This window comes from Bos taurus, chromosome 28 (genome assembly GCF_002263795.3).
Source record: "Bos taurus isolate L1 Dominette 01449 registration number 42190680 breed Hereford chromosome 28, ARS-UCD2.0, whole genome shotgun sequence".
Classification (NCBI taxonomy): Eukaryota; Metazoa; Chordata; class Mammalia; order Artiodactyla; family Bovidae; genus Bos; species Bos taurus.
This window is the reverse complement of record NC_037355.1, coordinates 15,731,500-15,752,786: the sequence shown is the minus strand read 5'-3', so window position 1 is coordinate 15,752,786 and position 21,287 is coordinate 15,731,500. Positions and strand designations below refer to the sequence as shown.

Below are 21,287 nucleotides of genomic sequence, written 5' to 3'. Positions count from 1 at the left end.
ATTTAAATGTACACTAGGAATGAAAATCTTCACCCTTGTGGGAGTAGCTGCTAATCCAAGGACTGGATTGTAGTAATGGCACAAGCACAGCATGAAGAGGAACGTAAAGATGAAGCAGATTCTCATTTCCTCTTCGAGTTTCATTCCTAACTCTGAACCAGTGCTTTCTGGGAGCAAGACTGTACTCAACTTTGACATAGAACTTAACCCTTGGCAGGCGTTCCAAACCTCTGTGACCAGCTGGGTTTGTTTCTTAGAACTGTAGAAATAGAGAGGACTCGGTGTGTGCTTGCCATCCCCCAGCGAGTATGTGGACTTCATCTGTATGTTTCTTGTCCCATTGCCAGAAGATGCTGGTATTAAATTCATCTTTCCTAGTGGTAGGTCTGCCTCATGGCTTCTGCAGTGTTTGGGATGTCCTTGAGTTCCATGAATATTCTGGGAAGGCACCAGAATTGGCCCCTCTGTTATTGATTAAACATACATACAGATATATTCTGTATCCCACTATAGATACTTAAATATGGGGTGTTAAAAATATGACTATGCTTTTTAAATTTCCCCCATGATACCTTTTGAGAATTAAAAGTATAATGGATTATGAAAAATATCTGAGTGCTATGTGCTTTTTGTCCATAATAAAGACAAACCAGACATGGATACATTCTGTTGCAGAGGGATGTTTTCATATGCAGTATTAAATATTTTCATAAAAATCTCAAAAGGTACCAAGACTTAACATCTCATGGAAAAAGTGTACTCTTCTTTCTAAATGCTCTTGTGAAAGTATTTTTAAAGTTTGCACATTGTGCATAATATGGCATAAAAACTGTATTACTTCTTTGGCTCGTTTGCCATGATATATCGCGCATGAGAAAATGTTTTCAGTTGCTTTGCTTGCTTATGGTAACCATGAACCATATTTCTGGTTTTTTTCCCCTTGTGTGTGTGTGTGTGTGTGTGTGTGTGTGTACACATGCATTCTAAAATCATTTCATATTATGTTTCTTTTTTTCTTCACCAAAAGGAATATACTGCATGGAAAAGATCAATGCAAACATTCCTTTTCTTTGTTTTTTTTTTTTCTTTTAAAATTCTGACTCAGAAAATTTCTTGCTCTTATTGGCTTTTTATGGGTGTGAAGCATAACCGAATTGTGCATGGAAGATGCAAATTTAAAATCCAGTGGCTTCACAGTTTGCACATCAGTTGCCTGTCACTTAAAAGTTATTTTGGATTCTGCATGAAATAGGCTTGAGTGGTTTTCTAAAATAACAGTTTTAGACATTTAATGTATAGCTATGCACATTGATATGGCTCTGAGTAGGTGGCATCTGTATCGCTGAGAGGTTCAAGGAGACGGAACATTAGAAATTACTGAAATGAGAGTTATATGGTTGTGCAGAACAAATATGTACCTATACAGGCAAAACAGAAAGGCTACTGATATTTCAAAACCAGCACATAAGAAAGTCAATAGGAAGTAAGCGAACAGTTTTCCATTGTGGTTATTTTTCTCATCATTAATTCTTTCCTCATGTTTTTTATTTTTCATCGTTGGCCTCTTGGTTGCAGTGTGCTTTTTCTGTCTTTCATTTCACATTGCTCTGTGTTTTATTTAGTTTTATTTTTAACCTTGGATTAGTTGCGTCTATAGAATTTTTTTTTCCCTCTTAATTGTTCCTTTTGCCTCTTCCATTCTGAATCATGCAAACAATTGTACTTGCTTTTGTAATATTTCAAAGTTTACTGACCAATTTTTTTCTCTGGTCTCTCTGTTTCTCAACCATTTTTGTTGATTTTTGTGTTTGATTTCATTTTAAAATTTAAGAAACAGTTGAACGGAGTGCAGGAGCAACAAGATCCCTCCCCACCACTTACTCATACAAGCCATTCTTTTCTACAAGACCCTACCAGTCCTGGACCACAGCTCCGATGACAGTGCCCGGGCCGGCCAAGTCAGGCTTCACTTCCTTGTCAAGTTCTTCCTCTAATACGCCATCAGCTTCCCCATTAAAATCAATATGGTCTGTTTCGACTCCTTCGCCAATCAAATCCACATTAGGCGCATCAACTACATCTTCGGTTAAATCCATTAGTGACGTGGCATCTCCGATTAGATCCTTTCGGACAATTTCTTCACCAATAAAAACAGTGGTGTCACAGTCTCCATACAATATCCAGGTTTCCTCTGGCACCCTGGTTAGAGCTCCCACAGTCACAGAGGCCTCACCTTTAAAGGGGCTGGCATCCACTTCTACATTTTCCTCTCGAACCTCCCCAGTGACTACCGCAGGATCTCTTTTGGAGAGGTCGTCAATTACTATGACACCCCCTGCTTCCCCCAAATCAAACATTAATATGTATTCTTCGAGTCTGCCATTTAAGTCAATTATCACATCAGCAGCACCGCTAATATCTTCACCTTTAAAGTCAGTGGTGTCTCCAGCTAAAGCAACAGCTGATGTCATTTCATCAGCTAAAGTTACCATGGCCTCTTCTCTTTCATCACCTGTGAAACAGATGCCCGGACATGCAGAGGTAGCATTAGTCAATGGATCTATTTCCCCTCTGAAATATCCATCATCTTCAACGTTAATTAATGGATGCAAAGCCACTGCCACATTACAGGAAAAAATTGCTACAGCCACAAACTCTGTGAGCTCTGTGGTTACCGCGGCCACTGATGCAGTTGAGAAAGTGTTCCCTTCCACTACAGCAATGCCATTTTCCCCACTCAGGTCTTATGTTTCTCCAGCACCATCAGCTTTTCAGTCTCTAAGAACTCCTTCTGCAAGTGCACTCTATACATCCCTTGGGTCATCAATATCTGCAACTACCTCATCTGTAACTTCATCGATAATAACAGTGCCAGTATACTCTGTAGTCAATGTTTTGCCAGAACCAGCATTAAAGAAACTTCCAGACTCTAATTCACTTACAAAATCAGCAGCAGCCTTGCTGTCGCCCATTAAAACATTGACTACGGAGACACGTCCTCAGCCCCATTTCAATCGAACTTCATCTCCAGTTAAATCATCTTTGTTCCTTGCACCATCTGCCCTTAAGCTATCTACACCATCTTCTCTATCTTCCAGTCAGGAGATATTAAAAGATGTGGCTGAAATGAAGGAGGACCTAATGCGGATGACTGCAATACTCCAAACAGATGTGCCTGAGGAGAAGCCATTCCAACCTGAACTCCCCAAAGAAGGGAGAATCGATGATGAAGAACCTTTCAAAATTGTCGAGAAAGTCAAGGAAGACTTAGTGAAAGTTAGTGAAATCCTTAAAAAGGATGTCTGTGTAGATAAAGGACCACTCAAATCACCAAAGAGTGACAAAGGACACTCTCCTGAAGACGACTGGATAGAATTTAGTTCAGAAGAAATAAGAGAGGCAAGACAACAAGCTGGTGTGAGCCATTCTCCATCTCTGCCAGAGAGAGTGCAAGTCAAGGCAAAGGCCGCCTCTGAGAAGGATTACAACCTGACCAAAGTTATCGATTACCTAACAAATGATATCGGGAGTAGTTCCCTGACAAACTTAAAGTACAAGTTTGAGGATGCCAAGAAGGATGGTGAAGAGAGACAGAAACGAATTTTAAAACCAGCAATTGCCCTGCAGGAACACAAACTCAAAATGCCTCCAGCCTCCATGAGGCCTTCCACCTCTGAGAAAGAGTTATGTAAGATGGCCGATTCCTTTTTTGGAACAGATACTATTTTGGAGTCTCCAGATGATTTTTCTCAACATGACCAAGATAAAAGTCCCTTGTCTGACAGTGGCTTTGAAACAAGAAGTGAAAAAACACCTTCGGCCCCACAAAGCGCTGAAAGCACTGGTCCCAAACCACTCTTCCACGAAGTCCCCATCCCTCCAGTCATTACAGAAACAAGAACTGAAGTGGTTCATGTTATCAGGAGCTATGAGCCCTCAGCTGGAGATGCTCCCCCGTCCCAACCAGAGGAGCCCGTGTCACCCAAACCGTCACCTACTTTTATGGAACTGGAACCAAAGCCCACCACGTCTAGCATTAAAGAAAAAGTCAAAGCGTTTCAGATGAAAGCCGGTAGTGAAGATGATGACCACAATCGCGTTCTGGGCAAAGGCATGCGTGTTAAGGAAGAGACTCACATCACCACAACCACCAGAATGGTTTATCATTCTCCACCAGGCGGTGAAGGTACCTCTGAGAGAATTGAAGAAACCATGTCAGTCCATGACATCATGAAAGCCTTTCAGTCCGGTCGGGACCCTTCCAAAGAACTGGCAGGTCTGTTTGAACATAAATCGGCAGTATCTCCAGACGGTCACAAGTCTGCTGCTGAAACCTCAGCCCAGCACACAGAGAAGGACAACCAAATGAAACCCAAACTGGAGCGTATAATAGAAGTCCACATCGAAAAAGGTAACCAGGCTGAGCCCACTGAAGTCATTATTAGAGAAACCAAAAAGCATCCAGAAAAGGAAATGTATGTATATCAGAAAGACTTATCCCGGGGAGATATTAACCTAAAAGATTTTCTGCCAGAAAAACACGATGCTTTTCCTTGTTCAGAGGAACAGGGTCAGCAAGAAGAAGAAGAACTCACTGCTGAAGAGTCATTGCCTTCTTATCTGGAGTCTTCCAGAGTAAACACTCCTGTGTCCCAAGAAGAAGATAGTCGCCCTAGTTCTGCTCAACTCATATCTGATGACTCTTATAAAACACTGAAGCTTTTGAGTCAACACTCGATAGAATACCATGACGATGAGTTGTCAGAACTAAGAGGGGAGTCTTACAGGTTTGCTGAGAAAATGCTTCTGTCAGAAAAGCTAGATGTGTCTCATTCTGATACTGAGGAATCGGTTACAGACCATGCAGGACCCCCTAGCTCAGAGTCTGATAAGCGGGCCAGAGAAAAAGTAGTCACTGCCCCCCAAAAAGAAATTCTCTCCAAAATCTATAAAGATGTGTCTGAAAATGGTGTAGGTAAAGTGTCTAAAGATGAGCATTTTGATAAAGTGACAGTGTTGCACTATTCTGGCGATGTTAGTAGTCCAAAACATGCCATGTGGATGCGCTTTACTGAGGACAGATTAGATAGAGGTAGAGAGAAGTTGATATACGAAGACAGGGTGGACAGGACCGTGAAGGAAGCGGAAGAGAAACTGACTGAAGTGTCACAGTTTTTTCGTGACAAAACTGAAAAGCTCAATGATGAACTGCAGTCCCCAGAGAAAAAGCAACGCCCTAGAAATGGCAAAGAATACTCATCCCAAAGCTCTACCAGTAGCAGCCCTGAGAAGGCACTGCTGACGGAACTGCTGGCCTCCGGTGATGAGTGGGTCAAGGTGAGGCAACATGGCCGCGAGGGACACGGCATCCCCAGAGCCGATGAGAGGAACGCAGCCCATCTGCCCGGCAGCCCAGAGAGGGCTCCTCCCCAGCAGACCAAGGACAGCAAGTCCACAGAGGAAGCCAAAGGAAGTAGTTCTCAGAGCAAAGAACCAGAAGGGCCCCAATCTGGGTTTCAGCTCAAGCAATCTAAACTCAGTTCCATTAGATTAAAATTTGAACAGGGCGCACAGGCCAAAAGTAAGGACGTTTCTCAAGAAGACAGAAAGCCAGATGGCCAATCCAGAATCCCAGTTAAAAAAATCCAGGAAAGCAAGCTACCTGTCTACCAGGCGTTTGCTCGAGAAAAACAGCAGAAGGCCACAGACCCCTCAGATGAAAGTGTCTCTGTGCAAAAAGATCCTACAGTACTAAAAGCTAAAGATGAGCATGCCGAGAGCAATGAGATGGTTGTAAATGATTTTGGTTCTGATGATGTGAAAAAACAGAGGACTGAAATGTCAAGTAAAGCGATGCCTGACTATTTTTCTGAGCAACAGGCTAAAGACTTGTCTTGTCATGTAACTGCAGACTTAGCAACAAAGGGACCATGGGACAAAAAGGTCTTTAGAACGTGGGAAAGTTCTGGAGCTGCTAATAATAAGTCACAGAAAGAGAAACTTTCACATGTACTTGTTCATGATGTAAGAGAAAATCATGTTGGTCACCCTGAGAGTGAAATTGTTGACCACAGGGATGAGTTTTTGTCTGTGACTGAGAGAGAACACAAATTGTTAACTAATGGCTCTCTCTCAGAAATTAAGGAAATGACTGTAAAATCTCCCTCCAAAAAAGTCTTATATAGGGAATATGTTGTTAAAGATGGGGAGCATCCAGGTGGCTCTCTTGACCAGCCTTCCAGGAGAAGTGAGAGCTCGGCGGTGTCGCACATCCCGGTCAGGGTTGCAGAGGAAAGGAGGACACCAGCTCCAGATATTCCCGATGGTTTTTGTGAGCCGTCGACATTTCCAAAACATGAACTGTCGCCAAAATTATCCCAGTCAAGTATGACTAAAGAGACAGTTGAGACACAGCACTTTAATTCTATAGAAGAGGAAAAAGTAACCTATTCAGAAATCAGCAAAGTTTCAAAACACCAGAGTTATGTAGGCTTATGCCCGCCTCTCGATGAAACAGAGCTCTCCCCGACCAAGTCTCCAGATTCTCTAGAGTTTAGCCCAGGAAAGGAATCGCCCTCTAGTGATGTATTCGACCACAGTCCCATTGATGGATTGGAGAAAGTTGTACCACTAGCCCAGACGGAGGGAGGGAAAGAAATAAAAACTTTACCTGTTTATGTCAGCTTTGTGCAGGTGGGAAAGCAGTATGAGAAGGAGATACAACAAGGAGGTGTAAAAAAAATCATAAGTCAGGAATGTAAGACAGTGCAAGAGGCCAGGGGGACCTTTTACACATGTAGACAGCAGAAGCAGCCTCCCTCTCCTCAAGGCAGCCCAGAAGACGACACTCTAGAGCAAGTTTCCTTTCTAGACAGCTCCGGGAAGAGCCCTTTAACCCCAGAGACTCCCAGTTCAGAGGAAGTGAGTTACGAATTTACTTCTAAGACACCAGACTCGCTTATAGCTTATATACCAGGCAAACCCAGCCCAATTCCCGAGGTTTCGGAGGAATCTGAGGAGGAGGAACAGGCCAAATCGGCCTCCTTAAAGCAGCCTGCAGGGGAGCAGATGGCTGCAGTCGAGCATGAAATGCCTAACGTGAGCAAGGACTCTAACCAGAGACCCAAAACTAACAGAGTTGCCTACATTGAATTTCCCCCTCCTCCACCGCTGGATGCAGACCAGATGGAGTCGGATAAGAAACATCCTTATCTTCCTGAAAGGGACGTTGACATGATTGAAGTCAGTCTGCAAGACGAGCATGACAAGTACCAGCTGGCCGAACCGGTCATCAGGGTGCAGCCACCCTCCCCAGTTCCTCCTGGGGCGGACGTCAGTGACTCCAGTGATGACGAATCCCTTTATCAGCCAGCGCCAGTCAAAAAATACACCTTCAAGTTAAAGGAGGTCGACGATGAACAAAAAGAAGTGACCAAATCCAAAGCCTCTGCTGAAAAGGCTTCCACCCAGAAAGAATTAGAAATGAATGGACCTGGAAAAGATACTGAATTCGGCCTTGGCCTTGATTCACCTCAGAATGAAGCTACCCAGAACGGGAACAATGACCAGTCCATCACGGAGTGTTCCATTGCCACCACAGCAGAGTTCTCTCATGATACGGATGCCACAGAGATCGACTCTCTGGATGGCTATGACCTGCAAGACGAAGATGATGGCTTGACTGAGAGTGATTCTAAGCTCCCCAGTCAGACCCTGGAGCTGAAGAAAGATATCTGGAACACGGAGGGCATTCTGAAGCCAGCCGATCGCTCCTTTAGCCAAAGCAAACTCGAAGTTATCGAGGAGGAGGAGGGAAGGTTGGGACCAGATGAAGATAAGCCACCTCCTAAAAGTTCTCCATCTGAAAAGACTCCTGATAAGACTGATCAGAAGTCAGGGGCCCAGTTTTTCACACTAGAAGGCAGACACCCTGACAGATCAGTGTTTCCTGATACTTACTTCAGTTACAAAGTAGATGAAGAATTTGCCACTCCTTTTAAAACGGTAGCTACCAAAGGTCTAGATTTTGACCCCTGGTCTAATAACCGAGGAGATGATGACGTGTATGACGGTAAATCCCGGGAAGACGAAAATAAGCCATTTGGTCTGGCTGTGGAAGACCGCTCTCCAGCAACCACCCCCGATACAACACCAGCCCGCACGCCAACTGATGAAAGTACCCCAACTAGTGAGCCTAACCCCTTCCCATTTCACGAAGGAAAAATGTTTGAGATGACTCGCAGTGGTGCAATTGACATGAGCAAGAGGGATTTTGTTGAAGAGAGGCTCCAATTTTTCCAGATTGGTGAGCATACTTCTGAAGGGAAGTCAGGGGACCCGGGGGAAGGGGATAAAAGCACGATCACTGCCACCCCACAGCCACAGGCAGGGGACACCACTGTAGAAACCAATCTAGAGGGAAATGTAGAGGCACCTCCAGTGGAACCCAACCCCAGCGTCCCGACCAGCGCAGAGTGTCAGGAAGGCACGTCCGCTAGTGGCTCACAGGAGAAAGCAGGAGCAGCCACTAACTCCTCTAAACTTGACCCCAAGTTGCGCACGCCTATAAAAATGGGAATTTCTGCATCCACCATGACCTTGAAGAAAGAAGGCCCTGGAGAAGTGACAGATAAGACAGAAGCTGTGATGACCAGTGGTCAGGGATTAGAGAATGAACCTGTAACGGTGGTTTCAAATACAGCCAATAGCCACATGGGCGTTAGGCCCCAAGAAAAACATGATTTTCAAAAAGATAACTTTAATAACAACAACAATTTGGATTCTTCCACTATACAGACAGATAACATTACAAGTCATGTAGTTCTGACAGAACATTCTGCACCCACTCGTACCACAGAGAAAGCTAATCCAGTGAAAAGCTCATCAGAAAAAAAGACAGGGCTACTTCAAGGACATTGTGTGAGAGAGAAACAGAAAGTTCTTGGAGAGCAGCAAAAGACAAAGGAACCAATAGGGATTAGGCGAAAATCCAAACTTCCCATAAAGGCCACTTCACCAAAAGATCTCTTCCCACCACCAGATCATATGCCAAACATTCATGTGAGTAAAACGAAGCAGGTTAGTCAGTCTGAGAAAACCAAAGGCCTTACTACTTCTTCATGTGTAGATGTGAAGTCCAGAATTCCAGTGAAAAACACACACAGGGATAACTCAGGTTCAGTTAGAAAACCATGTGCCACACAAAAGCAAGGGCAGCCAGAGAAAGGCAAGGCCAAGCAGCTTCCATCCAAGTTGCCAGTAAAGGTAAGATCCACCTGCATCACCACCACCACCAACACCACCACCACCAGCACCACAGTTAAAGTCAGGAAAAGTCAGCTTAAGGAAGTATGTAAACACTCCATTGAATATTTTAAGGGAATTAGTGGTGAGACCTTAAAGCTTGTGGACCGCCTCTCTGAAGAAGACAAAAAGATGCAGTCCGAGTTGTCCGATGAGGAAGACAGTACCTCAAGAAACACGTCGTTGTCCGAGACTTCCCGGGGTGGCCCGCCTTCGGTTACAACGAGGTCTGCTAGAGATAAGAAAACAGAGGCAGCACCTTTAAAATCAAAGAGTGAAAAGGCCGGCAGTGAGAAAAGGAGCAGTAGAAGGACTGGTGAGAATGAAGGCAGTCAGGTCTCTCGAGCACTCTTTGCTCACATCCTGGAGAACGAGCATAGTTTGTAAACACTTTCCAACCTGTAGACCCTAGTGCATGAGCTGTTGTGATTGCCTGTGGAGTGACTTAACTGTAGTTTCTCATTCCGTCATCGTCATCTGTGTGTGCTGTCTATACACTCTTCTCTCCTTCCTTTTAACCCAGCAACACTAGAGGCAGCTAGGGAAGCATGCTGAAGATATCGGTGTCATTCAAGATGAGCAACTTTTTTTTCAGTGTGCTAGTGCATATGATTCTGTCACAGTAAAAGCACAGATGTTGAAATGCCATCGTGGTGTTTTCACCCCCACGACACTTCTGTAGCTACTGTCGAGTAGCTAGCTCGTCAGCATGTTGAATTTCATTACATCGAGCATCCATGTAGTCTGACATTTGGCCTGATGTAGGTGAAAACCAAGTGAGTCATGTAAAAGAGGAGTGTTCATGTAGGTGACTAGGACACATTTCAGTGTACAGTGTTAGCGTCAGTCTCTCTGTAAAATCTGAGTACTGCTGAAAGCAATTTTCCAGTGTCGTGTCTTTCTTGATGATTGTTTTAATTAAGAAATTGTAAATCGTAGGTCCACAGAGTCCATGTGAACGGACAGATATCAGGATGGCAATAGTAGCCGATCACCTGGGACTCAGTTGGACAGGTAAGTGTGTATACATCCGAATGAAATTTCTTAATTTTTTCTTTTTCACAAAGTTTATTTTTTTTAAAAGGAATAAAAAACATTTTTAATCACTCATAATTCTATCTACCCAGAGTTAATTACAGATAATACCTTGTATACTATGTTTTTTTCAAAGCTTTTCTATGCATATGCACTATAGAATAGAAAATTTAAATTTATTTTACCTTAAATTTGAGCACTTTCTTCACAATGCCATTTCTGGTAATATAGGATAACCTTTTTACCTAATGGAAGATTTATTGGGGGGCATAAAGGAAAATATACCTAAAGGCTATGGTTTTTAAATAATACAAAATGTTGAAGCATGGTTTATGCCCTTAGAGTAGCTCTCTTAGGCAATAGTTCAACTAATCCATGCCTAGGTTTCACAAAGTTTTAATTATTCATGAGTCATTGTCACAATTTTTGTGATATACACACATTATTTATAATACACACATTTTATTTACCTGAAACTTTTAAGGAGACTCAGTTTTATGCTCAAAGATGTATTTAAAAGGAAATCTTATGTCACTTTTTTCCCCCAAAAAATGCTTCCTTTTGTTTTTAGTAATTTGATTTGTTTTGGGACCTTCTGGGTCGTCACTTTTGTGCGGGTTTTGCTCCAGCTGTGGCAAGCAGGGGCTGCTCTCTAGCTGTAGGGCACAGGCTGCAGTGGCTTCTCTTGCCGCAGAGCACCAGCTCGAGAGCGCGTGGGCTTCAGCAGTTGCAGCTCCCGGGCTCTGGAGCACACGCTCAGCAGTTGTGGCACACAAGCTGAGCTGCTCCAAGGCACGTGGGATCTTCCTGGATTAGGGATTCAACCTGCATCTCCCCCATTGGCAGGTGAATTCTTGACCACTGAGCCACCAGGGAAGCCCATGATATCACTGTGATAATAGAAAGCAAGGATCATTGTCAATAACTATATAAACAACAAAACCAAGGATGACAGTTAAATTTTGAATTAAATTTTTAAGAAAAAGGATATTCAATTTACAAAACTAGTTGGATTCTGTGAAATGAATGAAACCTTTTATAATTGGCGTGTAGAAAGGGAATATTTGGCTTGATTCCACTTCACTTAAGATGAAGATAAGGCTCTGTGTCAACTGGACAGTACTGCTTTGTATTCTGATATTAACTGGACCCCTCAAATCCTACTTCACATGAATCAGAGAAATTTTAAATTTTATAGATGGTATGTATTTTTTTTAATGCACAGCCAAACAACATAAAAGTTAAACATGCTACTGCTGCTAAGTCACTTCAGTCGTGTCCGACTCTCTGTGACCCCATAGACGGCAGCCCACCAGGCTCCCCCGTCCCTGGGATTCTCCAGGCAAGAACACTGGAGTGGGTTGCCATTTCCTTCTCCAATGCATGAAAGTGAAAAGTGAAAGTGAAGTCGCTCAGTCGTGTCTGACCCTCAGCGACCCCATGGACTGCAGCCTACCAGGCTCCTCTGTCCATGGGATTTTCCAGGCAAGAGTACTGGAGTGGGGTGCCATTGCCTTCTCCCAAAAGTTAAACATAAATAAATGTTAATTACTGTCATATTTAAAGTCATCTTGCATACTATCAGGGACAGACATTCTCAAGGAAGTAATTATCTATGCTGTCAAAAGGGAGGTTATGAAACTAGATTGTGGCACAAAAGGTCACCTACAATTATTTTTTTCCAATGCCCTGAGTCTCGTGCCACCCACCCTCTCCATTAAAAGGACGCCTCTGCTGCCAAGCCCTGCCCTAAGGCACACTGCTACTGACCTAATCTAGTGGAGCTCTGGAAAAAACAGGGGATCTGAGTAATCCTTTGCAGACTATTAAGAATTAATAGCAATTCATCATGTATAAATATGTATGAACATAATATTTATATTTTCCGGGTGGCTCAAACAATAAAGAATCCTCCTGCAATGCAGGAAATGCAGGTTCGATCCCTGTGTTGGGAAGATCCCCTGGAAGAGCGCACGGCAACCCATTCCAGTTTTCTCGCCTGGAGAACCCCAAGGACAGAGAGAGTCTGGTGGCTACAGTCCATGGACTCACAAGAGTTGGACTATAGTCCATGGGGTAACAAAGAGTCAGACATGAAGTGACTAAGCATGCATGCATATTTTAACACTGGACATTATAATCTGAAAATGTCCTGGAGCTAATGTTGGTTTTGTAGTATTACTTGCCCATAACTATTAGCTTATTTTCTTTAAGCAAAACTAGTCCTTAGTTTTTCAGAGTAAACATTTGGAGATGTGACATGAAAATAGAGAAGAAACATAAAGTCATAAATTTTGTAAATTCTCAGTGACAATGTCTTTGCTCTTCACTGAGTCTCTAGACAAAGGATATGGTTTGGTCATGAGGACAATAAGGATTACTGTCCTTAAGACACAAAGAGATAAGGAACTTTAAAAAAGTTAACTTTTCTAATTTGAATTACCATATATACAATGAAGGTTATTAGGAAAATTAGCATTTAGAAGGACAAAATTTAAATCCATCCCTCAGAACTCCTGTTAACAAGGAACAATGTACTTTGATTTTTTTTATAAATAATTTTGAAAATGTTCTATACACAATTAATTTTCTTTTTATTTCTTTCTGATCTTGGTTTAATGGATAAGTAACATCCAGTACACATACTTTACAATGGTGTTTTGCTGTCAGTACTAGTGAATCATGAAATAAATTCAGGTTTTGCTTTTTGTTGGTAAAAGGAAGAGAAAATGTGTATCCCATATATTAAGGCTAAGTTCTGCTCTAATAAGATGTAGTTTCATTTCTAGAAGCACCCTACAGGCTGAAGGCTATAATCAGTTTGCCAGCCACTGCATTAATTAACTCTTCTTTTGTTCAACACACACTCTGTTTTCAGTTTTTGAGTAGGACAAGCCTACAGTGGACATTCATGTATGTAAATAATTGTCTACAACCCTGTGTATTGTCACCGTAGATTTCTAGAAGTTAAATCAGTTGGCCAAAGGATATAGACTTTTTTGAGCCTCTGAATACATTTTGCCAAACTGCTGGAAAGGTTCTTAAGCAGGATAGAATCTCGGCCAATTCCTTTTCCATGGATTTTCCCATTTCTTACTTTTTATAATCACTTAAGGCTAATACACATCTGACAGATTTTTTTAATTATACAAAAAATATACACTGAAAGATAAGTCTCCCTATCATCTTTGACTCCCAAATTTCACTCCCCCAAGGCAGCTATTCATATCATGCGTATCCTTCCAGGGATAACTATCTGCATTTACAAGATTGAGTGTATGGCTGTATACACTTAGTTGGACAGAAAGCTTCTCTCCCTTTTATTTCTTACACAAATGGCTGCATATCATAGACAGTGATCTGGCTTTGAGTCATTTCACCTCCCAAGCGGCACTGATGAAACTTGAAGGCATATAGAATAGAGTATTATGTGAGGAAAAGATCTATTTCATGAATATTGCCTAGAGAAAAACCCTCCTGGCTTCTCTTATGGCATGTTTATGAACTGTAGATCCCTAACTGTCTTATGGGCTTCTCAGGTGGTGCTAAAGAACCCACTTGCCAATGTAGGAGACGGAAGGGAAGCGGGTTCAATCCTTGGGTCAGGAAGATTCCCTGGAGGAGGGTACAGCAACCCACTCCAATATTCTTGCCTGGAGAATCCCATGGACAGAGGAGTCTGGTGGGTCATAGTCCATGGGGTCATAAAGAGTTGCACAGGACTGAAGCGTCTTAGCACACCTATCTTATATGAAGTTTGCTTCAAATTGCAGATAATAATTTGGCTAAATTAAAAGAATCTATCAACATCCTCTTTGAACAGATTAAGAATCTTTATAAAATGATCTCCAAAGGAAATCTGATTATAACCAGGGAATTACCTCAAGAGAGAGAAGTCACAGCCTGTGTATTATCACTACTTTGCTGTGAAATCAAGTATATAAAGATTAATGCCCAAGGCTGTACTTGGGTTTTACTATAGAATTCTTTTCCCCTTTTTTTTTTTTTTTTGGTGACATTTAAGCATTACTTTTATAAAATATATGTGATAAAAGTATAACATGAAATCTTAGTAACTCTTTTTCTTTTCTACAGAACTGGCAAGGGAACTGAATTTTTCAGTGGATGAAATCAATCAAATACGTGTGGAAAATCCAAATTCTTTAATTTCTCAAAGCTTCATGTTATTAAAAAAATGGGTAACCAGAGACGGAAAAAATGCTACAAGTATGCTGAAACTATATTGCTTTAACTTTCAAAACTGCATATGTCTAATATTTCAGATAACCCTATTGTTAAGAAAACCACAGTGATCATAAAATAATCACAAGTCTTTTGAAGTTATACTTCTTTACTTTCATGCTAACCTTCTAAACTTCTGTCTTTAGGGAGCTTTTTATGAAGCAAGCAGTAGGGGATTTTTACATTTTGTCTGTAGTTCTGTGACCATCAAAAATGAAAATATAATTCTAGCTGTTCAGTTATGAGGTGGTGGTGGGAAAGACTGACGTTACTGCTATGGCCAGAAATGGATGTGCAGGAAAATAGAAGGATAGGACCAAATAATTTCATCCAGCCTGCTCTGTGATGGCAGAGAACTCTCCAGTGTTCTGGGGTTTGGGGTGGTTTAGTTTTGCTGAGGTGAGGGAAAGAGAGTGGTGTATATTGTGACAAATACCAACCCACAACAATGTGCAGTTACTGTGAGCTTGCCTGAGTCAGCCTGACCTTAGTAAGGCATTAAAATGGTAAGCATCAAGTACAGAGGTGACCAATTCTGACAGTCTAATGGGAGGAAAGTGTTTAAAGTTTTATAAGTTCCCCTTATAACTAAAAGAATCTAGCTCTCTTGAGGCCCATTTGCTCTGCACCTTACCAAGATGGAATGAATGTTGTTGCCATCACACACAGCTTCATAAAATGCTTATTAAAACCCTAACATCTTTCCCTAGAACTACGAGCTTTCTGAGTCCTCTGAATAGTGAATATTGCATAGCTGGAGTAAGGAGGATCTAAAATGTCAGGAGGGTCAAGAAAGCCATGCCTTCATATGACTATTGTGAGGATGTAAAAGAAAATAATGTAATCGGGTTTTCAACCTTTTTTTTTTTTCATCCTTTTTCAGCTGATGCCTTAACTTCGGTCTTGACAAAAATTAATCGAATAGATATAGTGACTCTGCTAGAAGGACCAATATTTGATTATGGAAATATTTCAGGCACCAGAAGTTTTGCAGATGAGAACAATGTTTTCCATGACCCCGTGGATGGTAATTGAATTTAGTGTTCATATTTACTTAATCATTTGGTAAAATTTGAAAGTGCAGTAGGACAAAGTAGTCATGTAAAACCAACTAAATTGTGATTTGCTTGACTTAATTTCTCATTTTCACAGCTTATTCTCTGCCACAGTCTGCAAACAAACACTCTGTTAGAACAAACTTGATAAATGTCTGTTATATAAAATACAAATAATGAGGTATAAAGGCCTAAGTTAACTGAAAGAGTTGGTATCTCAAGTATATGACCAAATGGAAGAGAATTTAATATCTAGAGAACATGCTGATTTGTCACTTTTTACATTAACCTAAAACACAAGAAGACTCTTCTATTCCTATATGGGTAAAATCAAATTGTGGGTTATTATACAAATTGTTAAGTAAAATGCTTAATTACTGTTTCGAGAACCAATTATTTAAGCATGTGCTTAAAGAGGCTAATATATCACTCAAAAAGCTGTTTTAGTTATTTAGCATTATTTTAACTTCATAGGATGCCATTTTTTGTTTGGCAAAACCTTATCTGTTGTGTATAATAAGGTAGCATAATTCCTAATTCAATGAGCATAGATGTCGCCAATAACATAATAATTCCTCTTTTACATTAGCTTAATTTATATAATAATATTGTCATTTCCTTCACTTTGTAAGTTGAGGCTTTTTTTCCATCAAAGTATTAAGAAAAGTATTATAAATATGTTTTTCAAAATGCTCATCTACCTTCATAAATGGAAATTTATTCCTATAATGAATTTTGAGTAAAAAATGATTATGTGGAGGCAAGAAGAGGAGCTAGAGATATTTTTCTATTATTTCAATTTTTGAAAAATATGGTGATTATTTTCCCATTTTTAAACAGAAAAGTTAGCCAATAATCAGTAACTTACAAATCTGCACATATGACAAAAGATCTCAAAATTCTTAGAAAGTTTCTGCTTACTAAAGTCAGTAAAAAAATTTAAAGTGTACCTTGTTATCCCCATAACATAAACATGAGGGTAATAATGTCAAAAGTGGTTTAAGTTTATAAATACTACAGAACCTGGAGAAAAGCTCTCTTCAAGGCTTTGTCTTATAGATGAGACCATGTATTGGTGCCCAGACTCCCTGCACACAAGATAAAGATAGACCAGTGTTATATCAAAGGTTGAATTATTGCCAAACCACAATTTATAGAAGATTTTAATATCCTTTATTGGGAAATTTAAGAAAAGTATTTCTAATAAACAATATCATCAGAAAACAATGAAAGTATTCAATGGAACTGAAAGTCTCATTTAATTTTAACATTTTAGAATCAGAATATTATTAAATTTATAAGGACTTTCTGTTCCTACATCTTAGTATTTTACATTCCCTATTTTTAAAATTCTTAGGGAAATTTAGGAATGTTTATGAAGTCAACTTTATTTGTGCAGACTATAAACCTCATGTAATCTTAGACAAATTTTCAACAACATTTTGGTTTATGGGTGACCATAACATAAAAAATGTTCAAAACCTATAGCAAGTTGAATTTACAGCCAAAGCTAAATTGATATTTACCTTGGACTAATGGAAAAATTATACTTCAGTTTTGCAGACCAATAAGTCAGAAAATGTGCCTGGTTGCCTTTTTTTCCTGTCTCTCCTCTTTGCTGAACTTTTGTGAAACTTCCTTTCCTCACCATGACCAGACCATTGTTGACTTCTCTCTCTGCTGAAGGAGAAAAATAACTGCCTTAGTACACACAGCAAGGTTTAAAACATGGGAATTGCTCCCTCCTTCCCCTTTGCGTAGGCTGGTTAGTAAACCTCTGTGTTTCACAGGATTGTCATGAACATTCAAAGGCTCTCTGCAAGTGGTTCTCCTCCTGTCTGTTGTGTATCATTTCTTTTCTCTCTTTATTTGATTCGTGGTTCTGAGTGGGTCCCTGCCACCAAGTTCACCAAGACTTCCATACATACACAACCTTTTCATCTCTGTCACATTATGATACCTGAAAAGTTTACATGGAGTCTTTTCTACTTTATCTGCCTTTGAAATCCTTTTCCTAACATCTTTCTAGATTTTTTTTCCACAGTGCTACTGCTCTAAAATCTAGTAGTCATTTCTTTCCAAAGATTAAATTCATTTTTCTTTATTGTAAATTTTATATGAAATAAGTAAGAGTTAAGAATTCAGTAGCATTGCTCTTATGTACAGTTCTTAAGTTATACGTAATTATAAAAATTGGTTTCTTATGGTTTGTTGTATTCAGTCCACCACAATGTGGATTTTGCATGCAAAGAGTATTGATAGAAAGGTATTAATTTGGCCATGGAATAAATGTATCTTACATAATGACAGCTGACTTTATACTGGATTAAATTTGTGAATGTAAGTTACTATATTAAAATGACCAAAATCAATGGAAACAATTTATATCTTAATTAACTAGTATTCTATTTTATTATAGTTTGCCACTAGTCTTTTATTTCATTATATTACAAGTATTTGAACTAAACCAATAAATTTGTCAACATTGTTCTGTAATTCATCATACATTTTCATAACTAATTTAAGTCATTCCATGTGTTTCTGTTTGATGTGCTCTAATTCATTTCAGTCAGTCCAAATGTACTGTCTTCCATAGGTTATCCTTCCCTTCAAGTGGAACTGGAAACTCCCACAGGGTTGCACTACACACCTCCCACCCCTTTCCAGCAAGATGATTATTTTAGTGATCTCTCTAGCATAGAATCTCCCCTTAGAACCCCCAGTAGACTGAGTGATGGGGTAGTGCCTTCCCAGGGAAACATAGAGCATTCAGCAGATGGACCTCCAGTTGTAACTGCAGAAGACACGTCCTTAGAAGACAGCAAACTTGAAGACTCAATGCCTTTAACAGAAATACCTGAAGCAGTGGATGTAGATGAGAGCCAGTTGGAGAATATATGTCTGAGTGAGTATCCTCAATACCTCGGAAGGATGGCTGGGGCCCCAAAAGATGTTAAACCAGCAGAGCCATTGAAGCAGACTAGAAAAGTAGGAGTAAGCTCTGAACAGCAAGAGAAAGGAAAATCTGGTCCTGATGAGGAGATAACGGAAGAAAGACTCAAATCTCTATTTGAGGACATCCAACTTAAAGAAGGAGTCGAGTCTGAGGAGATGACAGAAGAAAAAGTACAGGCTATTCTTAAACGTGTTCAGCAAGAAGAACTGGAAATGTCTTCAATTACAGGTTGGCAGAACGAGACATCAAGTGGAAACCTAGAGTCCCCTGCTCAAGCTCGAAGAATAACCGGTGGGTTACTAGATCGACTGGATGACAGGTATGGCTCTGGGTCAGAAAAAGGAAAGTGAAATGAAGGTTACGTGTTAGTTTATCTATTTATCTATCTATCCATCCATCCATCATCCATCCACGCCAAACAGCTTGTAGGATACTCTGACCAGAGATCAATCCTGGGCCCTTGGCAGGGAAAGCGCACAGTCCTAACCACTGCACTGCCAAGAAATTCCAATAGTCTGTTTTAAATATATGCTTTTTAGCAGTTACTCTTTTTCTAAAATTACCATTTCAATTTTGGGATAATACATGCCTTGAAAGGTTGGTTCATTTGGCTAATCTAGAGAGGGCAAGTTACATTGAACTCAAATATAATTTTTAAAGCTACTGATAATTAGCTGAAGTAAAATATAAAAAGTTTTATACATGCTAAAGATGGATGCACTTTCTTTACTTTAGAAGCCTACTGTTTTCTATTTTATTACCTGTTCTATTATTCTTTTCACATAGCCAGTAATTAATGCTCACTTTTAAAATGTAATAAACAGAATTCTAAGTCTTATAGAAAAATAAGCATTTTTATTATTTCTTTCCTTCAAACATACATATGCTTATTAAACAAAATTTTAAAATATAGATTTAAAAATCAATACAATGTCATTTGCAATAACCATCACTGAAATTTTTGTGAATTTCTTTTACATATTGTTTTTAAATGTCTTGTCATAGAAAATGCAGAGAAGCAAAAAAAAATCATCTGTCCTTATCATACTAAGAAAAACAACATTTTATATATCCTTTCTTTTTCTACATGAATATTTTAGATAATTTGCAACATAGCATATGCTTCCCTGGTGACTCAGCTGATAAATAATCTGCCTGCAATGCAGGAGACCTGGGTTGGGAAGACCCCCTGGAGAAGGGAAAGGCTACCCACTCTAGTATTCTGGCCTGGAGAATTCCATGGGCTGTATAGACCCTGGGGTCGCAAAGAGTAGGACACAACTAAGCGACATTTACTTAATATGTAATTCTTTACCCCCAATAATACTGCGATGATACAAATTTGTTTATAACTAAAGTAATTCCCTAATCATGAAGCCGTCTTTTTTTATAGTGGCCTTCCTGTAGAAAGGTAAGAGCTAGTGTCCTTCAAACACTGGTTCAGACCCCACCATCATTAGGTTCTGCACTTTACGATTTTAATTTCTAAGCTCTAAGAACATCACTGTAATTGGCTTCAAAGATAAGAATACTACTTTCCTCAAACAGGTTTATAGATTGAAAAAGAAAGCCTGTAGCATACCTACCCAGTGACCGATGCAAATAGACTCTCAGTAATAGTTAGCATTATTTTTCTTTCTACACACATCAGATTAAACTATATTTTACTTCAGTGGCAACTAGTGATAAGCCGGGTAAAAAGAACTGATGTTAAGTTTATCTTATAATCATATTTAATATTTTCATATTGCTTGCTCAATAAAAATTCCCAAAGAGGGTATAGACATTTGCAAAGAAGATTTCACAAAACTCCTTTTGAAAAATTGTAACATCAATGAATTCTATGTTCAGCCTACAAAAAAGAGACGATAGAGACAAGATATAGTACTAATTTTGATGTCTGAGTTCAGATATAATCACATAATTTATAGTTGCATAAGAGGAAATTAGATATAGTTAGGAGTTAGATATAGAGTTATCATATAGAGTTACTTATCATATAGAGTCTTTACAGTATGCTGGGAGTGTCTGTCCTTAAACATATGGAATAGGATTGCTATTAATATTTTTGAGAAAGGTGCTTATTCAGAATCTGATTTATAAGAAATACACATACACATGCATAATATACATATTACACAGAAAACACTGCTCCGCTTTTACTGTCTTCAGAATTCTACAGGTAATAATCGAAGAGGCTGAAAACAATATACAAACTAGAAGATAGAAAGTCTATATTGAAACTAGTAAAACTTAGAAACCCAATTTAAAAGAAAGTAATGGAAGAGAAAGATTTTCAAGAATCTAAAGGGAAACAGTTCTCACAGGCAGTAGAAGCACCAGGTGAGCACCCACACCCTGATCACCAAGGAGAGTCAGCAGAGGTCAGGAGTGGACAAAAATGAGAATCCAAGTCAGGTTCTCAGGAGCATTCCATGTCTGGAAAAGCATGACGGTAAAATTCACAATTGGAAACATACACGGAGACTGGAACATAGGGTTCTTGGGGATACCAGAACTCTTATCACGGGAATTCACTTTGTCCTTTGTCATCAGATTTTTCATTGGCGATAATAGAAAAGCATTTTGAGATCCCCAGCTCTTTTAGGTTGGTGGGTCTGGGACTCCGGGTATGTCCATGAACCCAAGGGGCTGTAGAAGTTCAATTAAAACAAAAACAGTGGCAGCACAGCCAG

At 39.9% G+C, this 21,287-nt stretch overlaps 1 protein-coding gene across 8 annotated transcripts in view; it reads left to right on the top strand.

Moving 5' to 3' along the window:
- The window catches only part of ANK3 (ankyrin 3), a 749,833-nt gene that overhangs the window by 693,587 nt on the left and 34,959 nt on the right, over nucleotides 1–21,287 (top strand). For 5 of the 8 annotated variants that reach the window (XM_024986627.1, XM_059882494.1, XM_024986631.2 and 2 more), the window contains 5 exons: nucleotides 10,243–10,317; nucleotides 14,434–14,565; nucleotides 15,464–15,607; nucleotides 18,232–18,540; nucleotides 18,820–18,910. In XM_024986627.1, the coding sequence (XP_024842395.1) occupies nucleotides 10,243–10,317; nucleotides 14,434–14,565; nucleotides 15,464–15,607; nucleotides 18,232–18,540; nucleotides 18,820–18,910 (751 nt within the window). Of the gene's footprint in view, nucleotides 1–1,831; nucleotides 9,620–10,242; nucleotides 10,318–14,433; nucleotides 14,566–15,463; nucleotides 15,608–18,231; nucleotides 18,911–21,287 lie in introns of all 8 variants that reach the window. The other 3 variants (XM_059882493.1, NM_001105620.2, XM_059882492.1) reach the window with 2 other exon arrangements.